This window comes from Triturus cristatus, chromosome 2_1 (assembly GCF_964204655.1).
Source record: "Triturus cristatus chromosome 2_1, aTriCri1.1, whole genome shotgun sequence".
In the NCBI taxonomy this organism is placed as follows: domain Eukaryota; kingdom Metazoa; phylum Chordata; class Amphibia; order Caudata; family Salamandridae; genus Triturus; species Triturus cristatus.
The window spans coordinates 872178833-872202955 of record NC_140581.1 but is presented as its reverse complement, the minus strand read 5'-3'; the positions used below and the strand labels follow the sequence as shown (position 1 = coordinate 872202955).

The 24123-nt window shown below is 44.1% G+C and overlaps 1 protein-coding gene across 1 annotated transcript in view; it reads left to right on the top strand.

Moving 5' to 3' along the window:
- TRPM3 (transient receptor potential cation channel subfamily M member 3) overlaps positions 1 to 24123 on the top strand; it is a 1363437-nt gene that overhangs the window by 488894 nt on the left and 850420 nt on the right. Inside the window, exons 3-4 of the mRNA XM_085633017.1 lie at positions 17550 to 17754; positions 22757 to 22970. Coding sequence (XP_085489143.1) covers positions 17550 to 17754; positions 22757 to 22970 — 419 coding nt within the window. The remainder of the gene's footprint in view (positions 1 to 17549; positions 17755 to 22756; positions 22971 to 24123) is intronic.

Here is a 24123-nt window from a genome sequence, read left to right as displayed (position 1 = left end):
GTGTGGTTCTAAAGTGTTCGAGGGCAGAATCAGCCTTATCGCCCAATAAGCAGGATCCATTGAAGGCATAATCATAAGAGATTCTTGCACATCTCTAGAAAAGCCACTGGATTGCATACATGCATGTTGGCAAAGCACTACACTAGTGTCCAATGCTCGCTCCAAGCAGTCTGTACTATCAAGACAACCCTAATTACATACTTATTGGTGTCCTGGCCGCCTTGAAAGTTTGAGCCAATGAGGCCCGAAACTCCCCTGGGACCACCAGAAAGATCTTGCTGGCCATGTACCAGAGGGCATACTTAAAATGCTATAACAGGCAGACATCTTTACTGATTGTAATGCCAGGTTGGCTGAAGCAAGTATTCCCTTCCGGATTGCCTCAATCCTTTTTGACTCCCTGTCTAGTGGAGTCAGGGGTATCAAATTAGGATTTACTTTGCTATTGGAGGTCTGGACCACCAAACTCTCAGGAAAAGGATGTGCCAGCAACTCTGGGTTGCTAGGTCCTGGTTTGTGGTGCTTGACCACTTGCCTGTTCACCTGCAAGCAAGAGCAAGGCTTAGCCCAAGTGCCTATAATGGTATCAGTCATGGTTTCATTAAATGGAAGTATGGGCTCAGCCAGGGTGCAAAACCTCAGTAAGGAAATTTGTGATGAACTCAGTAGGCAGCTATAGATCTAGGATCTCACCCACACATCTAATCACATTTACAAACGAAGCATTCTCCTTCATTGAAAGACCAAAGGGCAAAATCAACCCATTATTCTTGGGGGTCCAGAGGCGTGCCAGAGGGAGCCAGAAGAGTGCAAAAACTATGCAGCATAGACTTCTGAAGATCTTGACCTGCATAGTGTCAGGGTGTATTCAAGCCTGCTTCAACTTCTTATGCTTCTTCTTCACTTTTCACTTCGACTTGCATGCCCACTGTAAAGAAGACCTGTTGCATAATTGTCCTCCAGAGAGGGAACATGTCCATGCCCTCAATTTGGAGTGGTGTTTGCAGGTGGTTCACGACTACTCTTAGTGTTCAGTGACAAACAGTTTTGTTTTACAGTCCCTTTGGGTGCATGACGGCACATTCTTCGCATGTGTTGGACTAGTGCCCCAAGTAGATGTATCAGAGGAAAGTCTTGTGGCGGCCGATCAATGATATCTGTTTCGGACAGTCATGGCACTGTTTGAACCCTTGATTCTTTTGTGGGGACATTGTTCCATTGCACACTGAAAAAGAGAATTTTGAAAGGATTTGTTAACTGACTAAAGAGACCAAAGCACTGGATCCGAGTTCAAAGCCACGGAAACAAACTGACTTCAGCACACAGTATAATTACAGTATGTGGCCCCACTCCATCACTTTTGGGGAGGACTGAAGCCAACGTGGAGCCGCATGGCACCACCTAGCAGTGAACTGGAACACTGCCTTGAAAAGCATTGCTATCCAGACTAGCATCTGGGGAATATTCTAAAGGTGAGGAATCTGTGGTTAACAGTATCCATCAGAAATGTAAATTACCCAGCTTGATGACCACTGAACTGACATCGTCTCATTATATATCAGTGCAGATGCTAAAATGCAGTGGTATAATCAGCCACCAGACTGCACACAAAAACAAAGCCTTTCGAAAATGGGATTTACAGAAAGGCACAACTCCCAAACAAAGATGGTGCTAGTGTTGGTATAACAAACACTATCAGAAATAACCTGTGGCTCAACAAACTATGTAACAAGACTTCCGCATCCCACCCAGCAACACCCAAACCTGAGGTCCATTCCTCCGATTCCACTCACAGATGTCTGCAAAATATTGACATCACAATATTCCGCCAGCTATGAAAGTGGCCTCCTGTAGTCATCCATCATTAACTTTCCTTTTGAAGAATTAATTCATTCTCATTTACATAAAATGACTTCATTCCACTCAGTTCACTCATACTTCTCCATACTATGCCATACTATGTCCAAGACATAGGGCATTATTATGAGTTTGGCAGTCCGATGGACTGTCAAACCCACAGTAGTGGTGCGGACACCCCCGTGGCGCGGATACCCCCGCAACAGTGGTCTGACCACCCTATCACAAGAAGGGTGGTTGGACCGCCATGGGACTGCTGCTGCCACCAGGGATCTGCGATCGCTGGTGATCTTGAAGTGGTCTGAGCCCTCTAATATGCTGGTGGTGCTGCTGCAGCACAGCGAAGCATATTAGGAGTTCCCTCACTGTCCTACAGGGCCCACTGTTGCCTCTGCACCAGGAGATGCATGCAGGGGGGCACATGGTATGCCTCCCTGTATGCATGCATCCCCAGTTCCTGCAGGGTATGGAATAAAAAACACAAATCAAACATTTAGACCTAGAAATCTTAAAATGCATGTTCACCATACGAAAATACACAAGTCAAAGCCAATTACAGAACACTGGGGTTATATCCTAAATGAGGGACAGGCAACACTCTCAATGTGAGCTGTGACATGGCCCAACAAATCTGACTCACAAAAATTACCTTGTTTCTATGAAGGAATCCATTTCTCACCCTTGTAGCTTGGCTGAAGCAGAAAATCTTTCTCTAGAGAAAATGCATTTGGTATGTGTACGACTAGCCAACAAACAATACTGTGAACATTTTTACTTTAGCTGAAACTCAAAAAGTTAAAATGTAAAAGGTTGAAAAGTCAATTCCACGTAAATAAAAAAATTGAACTTAGAGATCAAAAGTAATGAATCAAAAATGTCTTCTTTCAAAGCATTGATAAAATATGTTTAAGCATACTTTGGCAAATGCAAGAATATAACCAGCATTGGCAGAGCCAATCAGTCTCGTCTATGTAAGAGCTATTGGCTTTGTTAATTGGTTTTAGTCATATCGTACACCAATGTGTTGCTGTTCAGCATGGCTAAAAGTTAGTGGCAGGAGAGTGGTGTTGGGTGGAGTGGGGTGTTGTAGAGTGGAGTATTGTACAGTGAAGTGGCATAGAGTGGTGTAGCATAGAGTGGAGCTTTACAGACGGGAATATAGTAGCCTAGAGTAAAGCATAATTAAAAAAATTAGTACGGCAGCAGCAGAAGCAAAGAAAGAAGCGAAGGAAGGTAGATTATTTTCAATCCTACATAAATAAACGTGTGTTGGTGGCTATTAGAACCAATCAAGCTAGATAAAGGATCCAAAAGTCCTGGTGAATGCTCAGATGTGTTAGTCTATAAATTAAGGGCAGAAACATGTTGGCAGGTTTAGAATGGGTCCGAATCATTGTACTCTGTACTCCTGCTCGTTTTTGTTTATAGATATACCTGGGGTCCTCACCAATTAAGGGGACATCCTGAGGAAACCCCAATGTATTTTGGTTACATCCGGATCCGGCCTTTGTGAGAAGGTGGCCTGATATATGCTGTCCACTAGTTCTAGTGGGCACCTTGTATCAGTCCAAACAACCCCTTATGGTGAATTGGTTAAAGACAACCTTTATTGAAAGCTATCCTAGTGGTAGCTATAGAGAGCAGCCTTCAGGCTAAGTCTTGAAGGAATGTAAAGCAGCTTGTTTTACCAGTCTATAATCTCTTGAATGATCAAATGAAAGGATAACCACACCAGGTATATATTTAAAATATATGTATTTAGGTTAAAACACACCCCTCCAGTCTCTTTATGAGACTGGAGTTCGAAGTACTTAATTTACAAGTTAGCAATCAACAGTAATAGCACAAATACACGTTTGGGCCCTAGTGGCGTACCAAACTATATACCAATAAAGTAGTGTAAGAACCCCAACTGAACTAGACGCAAGGCCTAGAGCCTGTAGAATTGCTGGGACCCCAAGGAACCACCCAAGGTAGTGACACAGGGGACCCACGGGGACTGTGTGCAGTGTGTCAACACAACCGCGGGTTCCCGTTAGCTTCTACGGACAATGTCGCGGTTGGAAATGTAAAGATTAGGGACAATTAGAATCGAGTCAGAACCAACCCCTTTTGGGCTTAAGAAGTTCTAGGGCTAGCACCCACAGGAGCACTGGAGTACTTAAGTTACCGGGTGCATAGGTGTCTTTTGGTGTCGGGTTGCGTCGTCGATTACAATGGAAGCTGGCGAAGAACTGCTGCTGCCGTGAAGAGGAGAAGTGTCCGAAGAGATCCAAGCCTGGATCTAGGATGGAAGGAACCTGAAAGCAGAGGGGACAGAGTCTGGGTCACTAGCCAGTGACCGAGGACAGGATGGACCAATGCCCACAGATGTCGGGTGCTTCAGGTGAGTTGACGGGTGTCTTGACTCTTCAGCCACGAGGTCCAGGAGGTGTCGATGAAGTCCACGAGCCGGATTCGAGCTGTCCCACGAAGTCTGTCGAGTGCTGCGGTGTCGGCGACCAGATTGGACCCAACAAGCCTTGGCAACGGCAAATCTTATGGAAAGAGAAGGACGTTGGTGCAGACCAGCAAGGTCTGAGGGACTCACCCTGCGAAGGTAAGTCAAGGCACATCTGGAGCAACCAGGAAAGCCCAAGAAGAAGAGGAGTTGACTTCGTGGGGACCCACTAGCCAACGGGCTAGCGATCACGAAGGAGCCTCGAGCGGTCGCACTGTAACCTGGCCCACGGGTCACTCGTGGAGTGGAGGCCAGAGATCTTCAGTGCAGTCTGTGCTCAAGGCTGGGGCTACTCGAAGCCCAACGCAGAACTTCAGGAATACACAAGAAGTTGATGTACCAGCAATAGTATGTGGTGTCCAGGGGTCACGGTTCCTTGTCATCCACGATAGCCTCGGGCCTCAGCTTTGCTGTGGACTCAGGGTAGCCTCAGGGAAGTCAGGAAATCCACCCCTGGTGATGCAGAGACTTCGGCATCCAACGGGTGCTTTGGAATTGCAGACCGGACTGTTGCTTCTTTGGTGCCTGCCAAGCAGGGGAGTCACTCCTTGACCCCAAGACAGATTTCCTCCGTCTTCTAGTCGAAATAGAAAGTCGAAGGTCCAGGATATATATTGCAGAGTTTCGTCCAGGATAATCTAAAGTCGCAAGGACTAGGTTCCCATACTTATACTAAGTTTGGGGGTTGGACATACTCAAGGGACCCACCTATGGGAGGGTTTGGAAAGAGGGGTGGTTACAGCCATTTCCTTTGTCCAGTTTCGCACCAGAGCAGGGGCAGGTAGCCCCTGCAACTGGTTTGAACTGGACTATGCACAGGGACACCAAGTGTGCCCCCAGTGCAGGACCAGAGAGTGCTCCCGCCCAGCCCCAATACACATCTGCCTGTCTGGGGAGGTGGTTTCACCTCCCTTCTATAGTAAACCTATTGCCCAGGCCTCCCCTGCCGGAGTTTGTCAGCAGCAGGAGACCAGACCTGTGTCTGTGGCAGAGGCATCCATTTTGTGATGCCAGGGCTCAAGAAAGTCCTACCGGGATAGACCAGTGTGAACATGTCTCTCCCTCTAGAAGGGTGGAATGCTACCCCTGCCGCCAGAACTGGTGGGGGGGTAGTATTCCAAAGCGTTTGACACCAAACACGACATGTTTCCGTGCAGCCATCCCAAAGTTAGCATTTACAGCAAGGTTATAATGCACTTAAGAGTATATGGTCAGGCTGCACCACAAACAGCATCAGAGGAGGTACTCCGAACACTGCAGAGGGGCTCTGCTCATGCAGGGGCACCCTCTCACATAAAAACCAAGCACTCTGCCTTCAGGATTGTTAAGGCCTGCCATAGGAGTAACATAGGTTTTATATGTGTGTGCAATGGTAGTGATATAGGTAGCCTATACCACTGTAAGGGGTGCAAGCACACCCTTACCCAGGCTGCAGTAGCAGACCTGTGGTGCCATTTTGGAGTGCTCCCCAGGGGTGGCATAATACATGCTTCAGCCCCAGGTAGGCCTCTGAGGTATCTATGCCATAGGTACATAGTATACCATATACTAGGGGCTTATAAGGCACTCCAGAATCCAATTATATATGTACCTAATATACATGGAAACCATTTTAGAGAGGAAGCAGCTAGGCTGGGGTACTGATTAGCTGTGAAGCAGATTCTACTCTCCTACAGCTTTGACTACTAGTTTTTATCTAAGAACGTTCTCCTTCCTTAGAAGCCTTCGAGGAGGTTGAGTCCACCCTGGTGGCACTGACCTACCAGGGTGGGGAGAGGATGATGCAGCATGACACTAATATGTGTGTGAGGTTTCCTCTTCCATAAAGGATACTTGGCAGAAGTACTGTAACGTACAAACTTTGTACTCTCTTTTCTTTCTGTAGGATTGAAAATAATCTACCTTCCTACTATCCTTTATTTGCTCCTGGTGTTGGTATATTCAGTTTTGTGATCATATTGATATTCTTGGGGGGTGGGGGGGGGGGCGTTCTGTGGCCTACCTCTCACCGCTCCGTTTATGTGTTAAAGGCTTAGAGTGAAGTGTCATAGAGTGGAGTGGCATAGAGCAGAGTGGCATAGAATGGAGTGTCAAAGGGTGGAGTGGTGTAGAGTGGAGTAGAGTGTTATAGAGTGTCGTAGAGTGGAGTGGAGTGAAGTAGAGTGGAGTGGGACACATTGAGGTGGGATAAAGTGGAGCAGAATAGAATGGTGTATCATAGAATGAAGTGTTATAGAGTGGAGTCGAAACACCCAGAGATGCATAGAGTGGCATATGGTGGAGAGGCATAGAGCAGAGGGTGTTGTAAAGTGAAGTGGAGTAGAGTGTTGTAGAGGAGAGTGGAGTGCTGTAGAAGGGAGTAGAATGGACTGTCGCAGAGTGGAGTGTTGTAGAGTGAAGTGGAGTAGAGTGTTGTAGAGGAGAGTGGAGTGCTGTAGAAGGGAGTAGAATGGAGTGTCTTAGAGTGGAGTGTTGTAGAGTGGAGAGGCATAAAGTGGAGTGTCAGAGTAGAATGGCATAGAGTGGATTGGCGTAGAGTGGAGGAGCGTGGAGGGGCCTAGAATGAAGTACAATAGAGTGGCATGGAGTAGAGGAGAGGAGAGCAGCGTAGAGTGGAGTAGAGTGGTGAGAGTAGTGAAGTAGCTTGGGGTGAGCTGGAATATAGTAGTGTAGAATGGAGTGGCATAGATAGTCATAGATTGGAGGAATGTAGAGTGGCATAGAGTGGAGTAGAGTGTTGTAGACTAGACTGGCATAGAGTGGAGTATGCATGGTGTGCTAGTGCACTGCAATTACAGTAGGGCGGCGCAGAATGGAGTGGAGTGGAGTATCGTAGAGTGAATTAAAGTGTCCTAAAGTGGAGTAGAATAGAGTTGTACAGAATGGAGTACATTAGAGTGGCATAGAGTGGAGTGGCGTTTTGTAGCGTGATGTAGAATGTTGTGTAGTGCTGTAAAGTGGAGTGGAATACAGTGTCATAGAATGGAGGGGCGTAGAGTGGAAGGGTATAGATGGAGGAGCCTAGAGTGGAGTAAAGTGTCCCAGAGTAGAGTAAAGTGGCATAGCGTAGAGTGGACTAAAGTGTCATAGAGTGGAGTAGAGTGGAGTGGCATAGAGTGGCATAGCGTGATCTAGAGTGTCTTAGAGTGGAGTGGTGTAGAGTGGCATAGAGTGGAGTAAAGTGTTGTAAAGTAGAGAAGAGTGGAGTAGAGTAGAGTGTCCTAGTTGGAGTGAAGTAGAGTGGCGAGGCATAGAGTGGAGTGTCATAGAGTGGGGTAACGTAGAGTGAAGTGTTGTAGAGTGGAGTAAAGTGTTGTAGAGTGGAGTGGCATAGAGTATTATAGAGTATAATGTCATAGACCATCCTAGAGTGGGGTGTTGTTGAGTGGATTGTTGTAGAGTGGAGTGGAGTAGCATAGTAGAGTGGCATAGAGTGGAGTAGCGTAGAGTGGAGCTGTATAGACAGGAATAGAGTAGCCTAGAGTGAAGTATAATCACAAAAATAAGTATGGCAGCACAAGAAGCAAAGAAAGGAGAGAAGGATGGTAGACTATGTTCAATTCTACAGCAACAATAGAGTCCAAAGTTTCAGACGTTAACAGACTTCTTCCACGTAAATGAGGGAAGTCATCCTTTATGAAAGAAGAAACCTCACACTCATAATAGTGTCATGATTCATCATCGTCATCTTGTTCTCACCGTGGTAAGGCAGAGCCAACATGGGAGACTCAACCTCCTGGAAGACTCCTAAGGAAGGAGGGAGTTCTGCGCCTCTGCCCTTTTCCCACATTTCCTAGTTGCAAAATGGTCGCAACAGCTCATATTCTATATCCACAAGAAATGTTCTGGTATCATCAGTCCAAATGGCATTTTCAAGATTGGCACCAGTTACCTCTTTCACAACGCTATTTGCACTGCGGAGTGGTGTGGCTCACTGGTTAGAGGCAGCAGACCCGGAAGCAGAGGACGGCCCGGGACCAGGGTTCAATTCCCGACGCGGCAGGGTCGTGGACCAGGGCCAGCAGACTCGATAATTCTCGCCTCAGTGCCTACTCTAACCAGGGATCGCAACTCTGGGCATTAGCTTGCCTCATCTCCACAACGGCCCCCCACATTTGCCAGGGATGCCTGGTTTCACCTTGAAGATACCCAGGAGGGACCATCTCACAGGGATAGCCAGGACGGGTTCCCCAGCGGTCTACAGCGCCAGGATGCCTCAGGGCAGCAGTGTGCTATACAAGACACATACATTTACTAGTCTCTACCATTTGGAGGGATGTTCCACAAGATCATTTTACATTCACTGGTGGAGCATTTATACTCCCTAGCAATGTGGGTCAGCAGAAAACTGGTGCCACCGAACCTGGAAAAAAATAATGGACACATAAATTAAAACAGAGAAGGAGTCACCTTTACATCCCAGTGGCATGTGAATGGCAGGCAGCAATTCTTCAGTGTAATAGGCAGAAAAGTGTTTTCTCCTCCTCTTGAGAACCAAAGTGATTCTCTACTAGAATAGAGATGAGCGGGACTTGTGAAAGAGTAAACCAGTTAGACAATGGGGGTTAGACCTCATCATTCCTAATACAATCCAAAAGCTTCCTGCTCTTGGTTTTCAAGCAAAGCACTTCTCTTCTTGGGTATATACTTTGAGGAATCGAAACTATCCCAGTTTTTATTGAACCAAAGATCTAAAATATTGATTTCCTGTCTCAGATGGTCAGATCTCTCTCCAGAGTCTTCCCCGCACTCTGTTAGTTCAGGTTTCTGAGTTTGAAAGTAAATCTCGTCTCTTGAGTCTGCACTGGGGTTTAGGCTTTGTGCTGAGCAGGACCCCCTAGGTCTCCCTTCTAAAAGAGGACAAGTGCTATAGATTCTATTTAGTTACATATGTCACAATATGAATGGCTTTGAAATGTAGTTCAACTGACTGCAGGATAAATATATTGCATATCTCAAGATTGCCATTAGTATAATAGGTAAAAGACAATTAATTTCACTGCAGATCTTTTCATCACAGTTACCCATTTGTTGTACATTTGGTACTGATCGCCCTTTCCAAAAAGTATACATTTATTATAATAGCTACAACTTTTTCTTTACTTATCCCGTTGAAATCTGGTAAGCATGTGCCACATTTTTTTGCCATCCCATTCAAACCACATTGTCACTCTAAGACAATTTTATTCTTATCAGATGAGAGACCATGATTCAAAAAATTCAGAAGTCTTCAAACATTTGCTATTGGGGATGACATCCCATGCAGAGACTTCAACATGATAACCAACTTTAACCCTCCTCCCTGCTCCACCGTATTTTGAGAATGCAAACAATACCACATCTTTTCAAGGAGAATTCAACAAGGCCTTGAATTTTTATCAACTGGAGAAACCCTATATACAGTGCCTCATACACTCAATCCGCTTTATTAACACTGATATATATGTTTTTTTTTTTTTTGGCACTGTTCGTAATCTATGCCAAGTATAACGTCAACAAGTAACAGGAGAGGACGTTGGCTAGGATCAGTCAGGCAATGCCAGATGGATTGGTCTAACAGCTCAGTGTGTGGGCTGGTTTCTTGACTGTTTGTGGGCAATTTTATGTCCCCTGTGCCAGTTTTTTACTGTTGATTTACCTGATATTAAAACAAACGTTGCCTGCAGCAAGTTCAAATCCATGCAATCTTTCAAACCTTGCAAAACAATTTCACAACATCCCTTTACAAGTTCACAACGACCCCAATTTGCAAATCTGTACCACTTTGTAGCTATCTGATTCAGTAATGGGGACACTTTAATTTTGGTGCCCGGTACTATTTTCTGTCTAAGTCTGACCCTGAAAGCTGGGTTGTGGACAGTACACAACTCCGCTTTCTCTCCTATTATTCGCATCCAGTATGGGATGATATCAACATCTAATTTTTTATTAATAAAAATCTTTTATTGAGCAGAGCATCAGGGTCATTACAATAACAACATTTTAAGGGAGTTTAAAACCGCCTTAGATCAAGACATACAAATCCAAGAAAAAAACATAGTTGAAGATGCAAGTAAATGCAAAGCAAAAATTGATCAACATAAGCCCGTCATACGATTGATCTGGTGCAGAGAGTGAAGCATACATACATAAAGAACAGATTACTCCCATACTCCCATAGTCTGGCTGACAGCACGCTTCCCTACATTTAAATTTTATCCCCACATTTTACCAATAAAATTTTTTTCTAACTTTCTAAAGTGCTGATGTGCTAAAGTGCTGCCGTCGATCTGGCTTCTATACCGTCATAATTTTCAAGATTGATTAAGTATTTCCAAGTCACAGTACACTTTTTTATTGCCCCCACCCGCTTTGCATATGCTTCTTCAAACGTCCTGGTTTGCTTCATCTTGTTTAACCATCTCGCATATGAAGGTGCTTCCACCGGCCTCCAATTTTGAAGAATTAAGGAACGAGCAACAAGGAGGAAATGGCTAGAAAAGTCTCCTCCGCTTTTGTCAAATTTGTCCCAGAGCTCGCAATACTAAAGAGGGCAGCCTCCGCCACTGGATCTATCCACTTCTGGATTGCCCGGCTTATGGTCCGGCTTATTGCCCTAGCCAAGGACAAGTGAAGAATATATGTAGCCATCCCCCTTCCCCGTCTGCCTGGCAACAAAAATATCTATTCTCCACCTCTGGATATTTCTTTTTTTTTAAATTTTTTTATTTTTGGTAAACCTTTATTGGTACATAAAGCAGTTACAAACCCGGGCCTGAAACCATCACAGCCGGCCAGTAGTACAGAGTCGGTCAAAGCAAATCAATCAAGCCATAAGAGTGCAACAACCCGCCTCCCAAATGCCCCGTCGTAACTCAGGATATTATCGGTACCATATCGGCACCAGGATGAAAGAGGTTTCTTTTAGAGTTTTAGGAAGGAACAGGATCTGATGCCACACAATCCAATAATACAAAAGCAAGGGGTTACCATAGCTCAGGATATTCACAGGCAGGACTACTGCAGGCAGGACGTTGGCGTTGACGCACCTTAAGCAGGGTAAACAATGAGCTATACAATTCGCCCACCAATACAGATTTATGCCTGCTGCAACATAAAAACGTTATAGAAACATCCACCCCTGTAATCTGTACCACCAGGACGTATAGAGAGGAACCTGTTAAACAATTCCCAAAAGAAGTAAAAAAGAGGAGAAATGAAAAAAAAAGCCAAGAGACACAAATAATAAGAAAGAGGCCCTAGGAACATAAAAGGAAAGAGCAATAGTACCCCTCCCCTAACCCCCCACCCTGCACCTCTGCCAATGGCTACGGCCTCCCCCTTAACAGCGTGCCTGTCGCCCGGTGTACGGAACCCGAAATATAGAAGAAAGGGGAAATATAAAAGAAGGAAATATAAAAGAAAAATACATATTGGGGGGTCCCCCAGTACAGGCCCCCGGCCCCCCCGCGTAGCTTACAAGTATATCAGCGCTGTTGCAAAATATCCGAGGAACCCATCGAATCAGAACAGTAGTCGCCCCGCCAGCCCACCCAGTCACCCCCCTTTCAGCATCTGAGGGAAACAATCACCATTTTGTAACCCAGCCCCACCCGGCCTTTATCAGAAACGTGTCCCAGTCCGCACAAAGCGTAGCCAACAAAACACCAAGAGTACAATAGACAAGGATATCCAAAGAAGAGTAGGAGTTCTTGCAATACACCAGGACACGACACATTTCACAGCCGTTCACAGCCCACGACCGCCTCCCACGCAGCAAGACATAGTCCGGTTCAGGAAGAGTAGGCAGTTCAATTTATCTAGGTTGCGCGACGATGTCAGCCACAAGGGAGAGGGCAATAAAGGAGTCCCCACAAGCCTCACATCCGATGGAATCCCCGAACACTCCATGTGTCCATGGACCAAGTTCCATTCCGACGATGCCCTTTGTACCGATCGAGGAGACCCCACGCACCAACGTCCACTCATCAGCAACGTGTAGGGTCCCGTAAAGACACCCATCCGGGCCATACCACAGATTGTAGAGGGAGTCACTGGACAAAGGCACACGGTGAAAATACCGCATCAGGCTCTCTCATACTTCCACTTATGCCGGGGTCTAATCGCCACGCGAACCAAACCCACACGCTGTGCTGCCAAAACACGGGAAGGGGCTTCCGAACTCCGCACTCCTTTTGAAATGCGCATCGCCATCGCCTCGGGTGGGCAGGGTTCCATGAGGGTATCACTACCAAATGGGGCGCACAGCATAAATGCCACCGGAGTTCACACCAGAGCCGCCATCATTTGTGCCATCCGGACGTCTCCCCGGTTGCACACGTTGTGATAGCCATCTCAAACTGCCCCCCGGAAGGTCTCATCTGCGCCACCCCGTGCGTCTGAACGACTCTAAATCGCCATGCAGCAATCGGCCCCGATCAGCCGAATCGCGGGATACAGACAGCAGCAAGCGGGTCGTACCAATCTCCAGCAGAGAGACAAAGAGCTGCGTCACACGTCCACATTTAGCAAGGCAGCATTCGGGTGGGTGGGGGGGGGGGCCCCGTCCGGCATGAGGGGACGGCACTCAGCAACGGACGCTAGGTTGTTGTTCAGGGTGGGTTCGAGCGCCCCCGCGGGTGACCGTTTTTCCCCGGCCGTTGTTGTTCCACTCACAGCCGGCTACAGTATCACGTGAGGTCCCGGCTCCGGGACCCGCGTAGGCCACACCGACCGGGAAGCATATCTCCGTCCCTGAAGCTCGGAGAGCCTCCGGAGTAACTCTCGGTGGGACAGGTCCTTCTCCGACATCCAGGAAAGTGTCAGCAGAGCTGCCCCGACAGCTAGATCCAGTAGCAAGGGGAGAGGGTCGACGGAGCCGGGAGCCCGGGCGGCCATCTTGGCCGCCGGCCTGGCTCCTCCCCCTCTGGATATTTCTTGTTTTGGACTTTGGAAGTGAAATATTTCAGCCATCGGGACAGAAAGGCCATTCTTTTAAAGTTGGCAGCTCTTAAAGCCTTACTCCCTAGCAGGGATAAGGCCTGCCACTCCTGGCTAGAAAAAGTACATTGGGTTTCCCAGGTTACTCTCTCTAGGAATTTCTCGACCAATGGAGACTCGTTGTGGGTACGCAAAAGACGGTACGTACCAGTTGCCCACCCCTCTAACTTTTACTCCAAATAGAGCGGTCGCCAATTTGGTCGGGGCACAATTAGACGAAAGATTAAATCTAATTAAAAAATATACAATTTGTAGATATTAAAAAAAACAGGCTTATTCCGGTCACCACATCTATCCTGAACCTCTTGCCAGGTAATAACTCTATTCTGAATTAAAAAGCGCCCCAGTTCTTCTAGACCACAATCCTTCCAATTACTAAGATGACTAGAAAGAATTTGGAGACCCAAGCTTTTACATTCACTTAACTTTAAATAGTGAAACCCGGAAAAATCAATTTGCTTAAAAAGAAAACTGTAGTCTAACGGAGTATTCCAGAAGAGTTTTATATCTAGTCCTTTTGGGAAGTTTTGAAGTTTTAAGAAAAGTCAGGATCTGTGAGCCAGATTCTTGTACCATTTTATCTAAAAAAAAGTTAGCTGATAACCCTTAGGAAGACAGTAAACACGCTGTTAAATCTAATATCGCCGATTCATAATATGTACGGATATGCGGTAATGCTAACACACCTTAATTAGTATCAAGTTGTAACATCGAAAGTTTAACCCTTGGAGCTTTCTTGCTCCATACGAACTCTCTGAACATCAATTCAAGCTCTATGAAGTAGCTCATATTTATTTTTATAGTTATACTAATAAACAAGAAAATTAGTAGAGGGAGTATGGACATCTTGATAAGGGCTACCCGACCTATCAAGGTTAGCAGCGGACGTGACTAGTTTTCCAACAATTTCTTAATTTTGCCCCGCGTAGCCTCATAATTCAATTTATATAACTGCCCATATTGATTTGAAACATAAATCCCCAGATACCATATAGGATCCAACTCAAGGGCCTGCAGTTTAAGATTTGCCAGGAGAAAATCTGTGTCGGTGTTCTGAGTTCAAATCTGTTTTGTTTTGCTTGATTTTACTTGAAACCCGGTTCATATTCTGACTCTCAGGACTGAAATATAAAATAATGTTGTCTGCAAACAACTTTAATTTTGACATGCCCGGGATCGGGGCGCCGATTGCTATATTACCACGAATTTTAATAGCGAGGGGTTCGATATAAAGAGTAAATAATAAGGGGGAAAGCGGGCACCCTTGTCTGGTCCCGCGGTTTATATTTACTAACCCTACATGATTTGCATTTTTCATCAGCTCAGCCTGGGCCCCCAGATACATATTCCTGAGCATTATTGTGACTTGAGAGGGAACACCAAACCTACCGAGACCATAGAAAAGGGCGTCCCAGTTGAGCAGTTCGAACTCCTTTTCGGCGTCCACCATCATAATGCATGCTGGAGTCTTGTTATTACTAAAGAAATCGAGAGCCCGTATCATAAACCCTGTGTTGAATGACATCGACCTCCTGGCAACAAACCCCGACTGGTCTCTGTGGATCACTTCCTGGGCTAATGGGGTGAAACGCTGCGCCCAAGTTTTCATAAAATCTTATAATCAGCATTGAGACGACTGATTGGTCTATAAGAGTTAGCATCCTTAGGGTCCTTACCCTTCTTCATAAAACTGACAACAATGGCCTTCTTGAAAGCTGAGGGAACAGCACCTCTGGCTTTTACATAATTAAAAAGCTTAGTGAAGAAGGGAATCAGTTCCTTAGCAAATGCTTTATAGAATTCTATGGGCAGCCCATCGTCACCGCAAGCTTTTGCTCCAGCACAGCTAATCTGGTTTTAGGATCTATGACCTCAGTAATTAGAGCTGTTTCCTGTCGCGTCTTAGTAGACCAGCTAGTAATTTACCAACCATTTGACTTTCCTTATAAACACGCTGTTGATAGGTCTGTGAGCTATTAATTTCTTCTACCCAGAAGGGTCCAAACCTATTCCTCCAACTGCAGACACGAACGGAACTCCCTGAAAGAACAAGCCTATCATGAACTCTCCTAGAATTGTTCTCATAAAACAAGCATCCACATTCAACAGTATGATGACTTAATCAAATAAACCTGAGAGTAGCATCTGCCAATGATATCAGTCACCTCAGACACTGCCTCACTGTGGCCCAAACATGTCACAAAGCTTGCAATTAAGAATCAACGTTCTCTTCAATTTTATCTCCTGAATTCCTGAGAGAATTTCTACAATTATTCTGTCTCTTTTCTTATTAAATTAAGTTTGGGCCATATCTGCTAAAATGAGTAGTGGCAATTACCAAACAGTGATTTTTTGCTAATCGCTATTACTAAAGCGCTAAAATTATATCTGGTCCTCATTTCCTAGTTAGCGATTTGTCGTGGGTCGCAAATAGACCTACCTTATGAATATGAATGTGGTAGGTTTCAATTTATGACCAAGAAGGATTTGCAGCCATGACAGGGACGGTGGCCTGCTGAGGTCAACAGACCACCATAACTATGATTGCTTTCAAATAAATAGTTTTTATTTTGAAATGCATTCATTTTCTTTTTAAAGGAATATGGAATCAGTTTCGAAAAAAATGTATCATTACATTTTTATTTTGTAAGAGTAGGCGGTGGTCTGTGGAAGTATGAATGCTTTGCAACCGAATTTTGATTACAAAACTGTAGTACATACCATTCAGATTCCCCATTTGGAAGGGATGCCCTGAATATGCCCCTTCCAAATATCAAGTATATTGTTGGTCAGAAACCCAAACTGAAATTCACTTGAGTCCCAGTTTGCCATTCGTGCATTTTAAAAATGCCTATTTTAGGCCGCAAACGGCCCAATTCTGTGAATCTGGACATTTGCGACCAAACAAATGCTTTGTACATCTGGCCCTTTTTCTCTTTGTCATTATGACTGCTGCTATGAGATTCTTTTCATCCATTTATTACCATTTATGTAAAAGATAGCTTCTAACTTTGCTCCTGTGTAATCCTGATGTCAAATTCTTTGATCTACTTCTAAAGCTGCTACTTTTCTTTGTTGTAAATAATTGGTTAAATGTGTCAGTCTTATCTTCTGGGATTTGCTGCTGTTCAAATGCAAACCTTTGGAAGCCCAGTGTGACTGGCTTCCACCTGTATGCATTCCTTTCAATATGTTGCCTCCAGGAATGGACACCATGTCGTACATTAGATCACACAAAGGGCTTGGATTAGCATTTGACAGATGGTACTCCATCCGTCAGGGTGGCAGAGGAAATAACCACTGTCTGTCAAGTTTAGAGATGACCGCCGGCCTCTGTACATTACAAACAACTGCCCTCACAGCTGTTCCTTTCAGAGGACAACATGTTTGATGGACGGTCGCCATTGGCTGTTCTAGTTTTGATGAAATCTGTAACATGATTGCTTCAAGGCTACATTGGTTTGTGATTTCTCTGTTACAGTAGCATTCATAGAAATAGACATTATGGCTGTAAAACCAAATTATGACTATTTCTGTCATCAAAGCACTTATTGCTTATGGTATCACTACAACTGGTGAAATCCTTACAAAAGAAAGTTGCATTAAGAATTACTGTAGTTCAAACATAGCGAACATTATTTTATCATATGTATTCTGCATTGTATAGATGTAAGGACAGTGTCAAAGGCTTCATACATAACCTAAGAGCGCTATCATTTTACAGTATTAAAAAAACACGGCTGCGATACTTTCCAAGTGCCCCGTATACAATGGTTTTGTTGATACAAATACTTTTAATGACAAGACACAATGATTTTCAAATTGGAAACCATATGCTTACTGTTGTGTGATTGCTAAGATTTGAGCACTGAGGACCTGAGTCACAAAGGGCCTCCACACTCATGGTGGAGACTGCACTGTCATGGCGGGGAGGCCCGCAGTCATGGCGGGACCGCCGCAATGAGAAACTGCAATGCTTAGGTCCCGCTAAAAGTGTGGAGCCCCTGACACGAGTTCGGGGCCTCCGCCATGAGTACAGAGGCCCTTTGTGAATCGGGCCCTATGTGTATGTGATAACAACAGAGTAGCAACGAAGGTAAAAGTTGCAAGCACCAGGGGCGCTTGAATCATATATACAGTGAATGTCTTGACATACTGCATGTTTCATTCATACTTGGAGAAATGCATGTCATTCTGTTTTCTGGTTCCGTAGGTGTTGCTGTGGGCGCCTTATAGGCCAGCATGTTGGACTGACTCCAAGTATCACCATCATCCAGAATGAGAAGAATGAAGGCAGACTTGCTCGAAATGACATCCAGTCGGAGAAGTGGTCTGTTAGCAAGCACACCCAGCTCAGCCCCACCGACGCCTTTGGGACCATTGAGTTCCAAGGAGGAGGGCACTCCAACAAAGCTATGGTAGTTGCTTTAATTCATAGTAACCTGTAGCCATCAAATGCTAAGCATGTTACGGTCAGTCTAACTGTCTAGTATAAGATACAAGCGACTTTACTGTCTTGATTTAAAAAAAAACTATGTTGGGTATTTGTGTTTGGACAATGCTAGCTTTCTCATCTGGTTCTCTTTTCTTCATGGGTGAGACCACTAGCTCCTCTGGGAATCTCTTCACTGAATGAATGCCCTCACTACCCTTTGCTTTACGGGTATAGCTCCTTCTTTCAAGCCTCCTCCTAATCCGCACTTCGAGCAGAATTTAGCTAGCTTTCATACCTGTTCCTGACCTGGAAGGGGCAAGTTGTCAGCAATATAAGCTGCTGAAACTCAGAAATCCTCCCCAAGCCACTGCTGTGGACTGCCATGTATTCCCACAGTCTGATCTGTTGTGAGTTGTCAAGTTCAGAGCAGTGGGTTTCATTAAACACCTAGTAACACAGGTGCATGCAGATTAGGTAGACAAGGTAGAAGAGGTTAGTGTTTACAAAACAAATTACTCAAAAGGAGCAGGGCTTCCCTCTCTGTGTGCATCGAGGAGGAAGAATCGAGCAGAAAGAGGACAGGGACTGTTCTTTCATTTCAGAAGGGCTTCGCTCCCCCTCCTTCCTACCACCCACAGGAACCCAATCCACTTTAAAGGCCCTCTTGAACCCTCTAAGGGCTATCTACAATCTATATGCCTGTCTGGCTAGCTCTTTCATCCTCCATCTTGTGAAACACTCTTACACAGGAGGATTCCTGTGCCCCTGTAGTTTCTTTGTTACATACACACACTCATGCATGCATGTATACATGCGCACGCACGCGCGCACACACACACACACACACACACACACACTCACACACACACAGACCCTCCATGCGCACTCTGCCAAATAATCACAAGCCAAATATCTGCACTAACCATGCCTCACATCAATGGAGCAAATGACCTAAGTGAAGAGACTGGCAAAACCATTCTTTTGCAGCCACTTACACTGTGAAGGTCACGGGACAAAGGTGTGCACCCCCTTCTACCACCACTGCCAGCATTACACCAGTCAAGATTGAGGAACATAGTCACTCCTAACAAAGAAGGGTGCGCTTGATATGCCCTCCAGACTACAGAGCTCCACTCTAAGTTACACTTCTTGTCAGAGGCCTGGAGTGTACACACAAGATTCTCATGGTTGTATTCCGAGAAGAACAAGCATTGGCAAAGCCAATATGGCTTGCCTATGCAAGAGCTGTTGTCTTTGCCAATATTTCTTAGCCTTATTATAAACCAGAATGGCTGCTTTTCAGCATGGATAAACGTTAGTGACGTACAGGAGAGTTGTGTGGAGTGTCGCACAGTGGAATGGCGAAGAGTGGAGTAGAGTGTCATAGAGTGGAGTGGCATAGAGTGTCAGGTATTGGAGTGAGGACGGGACTGGGAACCCAAGGCAACCTGGCAGTTTTCTTGGACCTGCTCCTGGTGAAGCACTGCCTGGCCCTGGGAGGTTGGAAAGGCTTGCTTACTGCTTTTGTTACTCAGGCCGATATTGCATCACTGCTGCAAAACCGGCCCTCAGTAACAAAATTGGCCCCCACCACTGCAAAACCAGCATCCACCCGTCCAGGCTCCCAGGGAAATGCCCGATGCCCGGTATGGCCAGTCCATCCCTGATTGGAGTGGCATGGAATGGAGTTGCGCAGCATGATGTGCATTGGAGTGGCATAGAGTACAGTGGACTGATGTAGAGTGCACTGGAGTAGAGTGTTGCAGAGTAAAGTGGCATAGAGTGCAGCAGCATAGATTAGAGTGTTGCATAGTAGAGTGCAGTGGCATAGAGTGCAGTGGTGCAGAGTAGAGTGGCATTGAGTGCAGTGGCGTAGAGTGGTGCAGAGTAGGGTGATGTAGAGTGGTGCAGAGTAGAGAGTGTAGAGTGGTGCAGAGTAGAGTATAGTGCAGTAGAGTGCTGTGGCATACAGTGCAGTAGCATAGAGTGGAGTACTGCAGAGTGACATGGAGTAGAGTGGAGAGATGCAGAGTAGAGCGGCATAGAGTGCATTGGCAAAGAATGCAGCAGGAAAGAGGAGAGTGGTATAGCGTTCATCTGCATAGAATGCAGTGTTGCAAAGTAGAGTGTCACGGATTTCAGTGGTGTAGAGTGGCATAGAGTGCAGTGGCATAAAGTAGAGTGCATAGAGTAGAGTGAATTGGTGTGGATTAGAGTGGCGTAGACTAGAGTGGTGCAGAGTAGAGTTGAATGCAATGGCATAGAGTGGGTCACAGTGGAGTGGAGTGGTGTAGAGTGGACTGGTGAGAGTGTGTTGGTGAAGAATGTTGCAGTGTATAGTGGGCTAGAGTCTAGCAGCATAGAATTTAGCAGTGTGCAATGCTGTGTCGTAGAATGCAGTTGTGTAGATTACAGTGGTGAAAACTAGAGTGCAGTGGCATAGAGTACTGTGGTGCAGAGTAGAGCAGTGCAGAGTGGAGTGGAGTGCAGTGGTGCAGAGTGCAGAGTTGTGGTGTAAAGTGGAGCGGTGCAGAGTAGATTGCAGTGGCATGGAGTGGTGCAGAGTAGAGTGAAGTGGCATAGAGTGGAATGTGCATGGTGTGATAGCACACTTTCATCACAGACAACACATCTTCAATTGGTCACCATTTGCACAGTCATACAGTTTCAATATTAAAGCTATACAGCACACAAACGATAATTTGTGGAATTGTCATCACCTAGTTTATTGATTTGTTTTAATGGTTTTAAAATATTTGTTTTCACCACACTTCAGAATATCCCAAAAATGTGCTTCATTTGGGCTTCTCCAATTTGAAAATACCTGCACAGTTCATACAGAAATTTAAATGTTGTCGTGTGCTAGAAAAAAATAACATTGTACAGTCTTCCTCAAGCACTCCCTGGAGCCAACATGATTGTTTCATAAATCCTCTCACTTTGAAGTCAGAGAAAGAAGAGTTAACACCAAGGCTCCCTGGAAGAGAGACCCTTACATTTAATCCCGATTTTTGAAGGCACAGCAAATGTGACAAGAGTTAAAGTCCTGTTTACATAAATTGAGCACTGGTAGACGAATACAGTAAATAAGGTTTGGGCACGGAAAGAGATGAACTCAAGCTGGACAGCCTAAAACGAATAGACACAGTGAATAGAATGCAAGCAAATGGGAGTTAGAAACCACAAAGCAAATGGTGATCAACAAGTGGAATGCATTACCAGGGATGCTGTTGGAATGTTCCCAAGAGGTTGTTAGCAAACCAGACAGCTGCACTATCTGGCAGGCTTTAACCTAAAAATGAGTAAAAAAGTAATCAGGGTAGGAGCACCCTGCTATATACTTTGCAGGAGTCATTACTGGGAATTTGGCACTCAAGAACAATCATGTACTACTAAGAACCTTACCAACTATTCATATTTAGAAGCTTGTGATTTATGCACTCTTAATCTAGCAGCAATACATAGCTGTCATTGAGAAGAAAATGAGAACTCATGTTTTCAATTTTAATATGATACTGGCATCAGAGTTGTCTGAGCTGTAATCTGTGGTTCACGGTTTTTGAGGGACCTAGATAAATTGTGTTACAGTAGTCTTACCTCAAATATATGAAAGCATCCAGTTAAAAATTCTCTTAATGCTAGTATATTTGAATGGAAATAGGCCACCAGAGAGTTATGTAGTTCCACTGGTAGTATGTAGATAGCAGTGTTTTTACTAAGAACATGAAGTTCAGAACAATGTTTAGTGCTCCCTCAGTAACCTTTGAGAAATGTAGTATTTTGTCTATATAAATTGTCATTTTTGCACTATTTTGTTAGAAGGCGGTAGGCTTCCCTCACAAGTTGGCATTGGTTTTGTGATTACACTCCCTAAGCAATTTAAGATCAAGTTCCATTGATGTGTCTTTTTGTGTTCAGTTCTGGTGTAAACCATTTACCTTCCGCTTAAATCTATCTGCAGGTACAATATACTACCCAGAGGTACAGTAACCTTACACACAGTTATCTAACAGTTAGCTAGCGTTCATTCAGATTGTTCAATAATGCAGTAGGACAGAGACATTTTCCAGCATTTGCATGTGATAATTATATCAGGCATTAATTTTGTCTGTTATACATGAGATGGGAGTGAAATTTAAAATGGGTCCCTAAAGAGTTCCGTCAAAGAAAGTTTAATAGGAGTGAACAAAATCAGAATGTTCCTCATAGAATATATAACATCCAAAGAACATTGTTTATCAGCACTTGTGCCAATGATAAGTTGAGAGAGTTAAAGCACTGAAAAGATGTCCAAATAATGTCCAGCTAATAGATTTAACAGCCATCAAATGATGTATTTGAATAACTAAGACAAAAGTATTGGTAAGAGCTGTCATTTAGATGGAAATATCTATTGATATATATGTAATGTGAGTATTTAATTAGAGTAAGTAAAGTGTAAATGTAGCATAGATGCCTAGCTTAGTAAAAATAAGTTCCATTCTGGCCACAGAAGGGAAGTAAATCAATGCTAACCCTCCACATTTTACATTTGCAAAAACTGTACTGAAATATCAGTACAATTTCAGGTCCCATGTACAAAGCTACTTCTTGGACTGGCTAGTAACTTCCTTGGCCATGAGGGATCATCAAATAAGAACACATGTGCATAGTAAAATAACATATTTATTAGCAGCCATCACAAAATAGGAGGGCTCATGGAAATAAATATGAAAACTAACGATTGATTTCATCCACTTGAATCAAAATCGCACAGTTATAAATGTTTGCCATGTGTTTTAACAGTAACGTGTACATTTAAAGTTTGACGTTTGTTGCATCAAAAATGAATACTCAAATCTTTTGATTTTCTATGCCAACTTTGCTATTATTTTGAGGGCTTTATATGCTGTAATCTGTGTTTTCAAGATCACTGCCTTGTAGAATCAGATACATTATTTTAACCATTCTTGTTTCCTTCCTTCCGAACACTTCTCTGTGCGCAGTACGTTCGTGTCTCCTTTGACACAAAGCCTGACCTCCTTCTGCACCTTATGACCAAGGAGTGGCAATTAGAGCTCCCCAAGCTTCTCATCTCTGTGCACGGGGGCCTACAGAATTTTGAACTTCAACCAAAGCTCAAGCAAGTCTTCGGCAAAGGCTTAATTAAGGCTGCCATGACAACCGGAGCATGGATATTCACAGGTGGTGTCAACACAGGTGAGCATGATGAAGCACTTGGCATTTACATTTTTGTAGTAACTTAGGACTCCTTAAGTGAATTGAGGATATTTGTGATTGCCAATTGTTTATCCGCATTATAAACAGAATGGCAGCAGTTAAACCAGCCCCAGTCATACAAAATTTGGATGTAACATGTACTGCAAAGATATTGGATCATGTTCAATACTTGTTCAACATTGGGCTACAAACTATTGGCTATTGACTTGTGAGTGTTAAGTAGTTAAGTAACTCTGGCATTTCTATTAGCACAGAGAAACCTAAATTAGGTAACAGTCAGAATTTATGCAGCAGCTCAGAAAGCTTTTTCCGTGAGTAGTTGTTTGTTATTACCTTCTTAATGGGTATTTCTCCTTTCCTCTCCATGAATAAGACATGCTAACTCATATGCATTGGTCACAGAGCGATACATCCATTGCTAGCCATTATATGCTTATTGATACTTGTAGATGAAATTCTAAAAACTTTTTTTGTATATGATAGGAAAATGTATTGATGGTCCTGGTTATTCAAATCATAACACATGGATAGAAAAAGATGAAATATAATATTCATAACCATTATTAAATAGAGAAGTTCTCATAATATTAGTTGATGTCATACCTTGATCATGTCATAATATACAAGTCCAAAATGTTGAAGGGTTCAAAAGAGTACCATGGATTCTATGTCCAGTATATTATTGTAAAATGTATATTGCCTAAAACCATATATATGTAGCATCAGAACACAACCATAGCTATCAATTATACACACAAATATACTTTTTTTCTTTTTAGTTCGGAAGGTTTTGTATTTAATAAAGATTGGTTCAGAAAAGTCATTTGCAACAGTGCTGCTGAATGGCCCATTACGAGCATCTAGCACAGAAGGAGCTTGTGTGATAGCATGCATATTATGTCCGTAGACATTACTTTTCAAAACCTAGCTGAGGAGGAGATTGACTAGTTGGAGCTTCAGTGATCATCACAGACAATTCACAGTTGCTTATATATAGCACTTATACAATATCTCTACATGACAATGAGATTCATTGGAAAAGAACATTAAGAGACTTTCTTTAAACGGCGTGATGCAGGCTAGTAATAATTACAATTGCGATTAATCTAATTGTTTCGTGGCATATTCCACT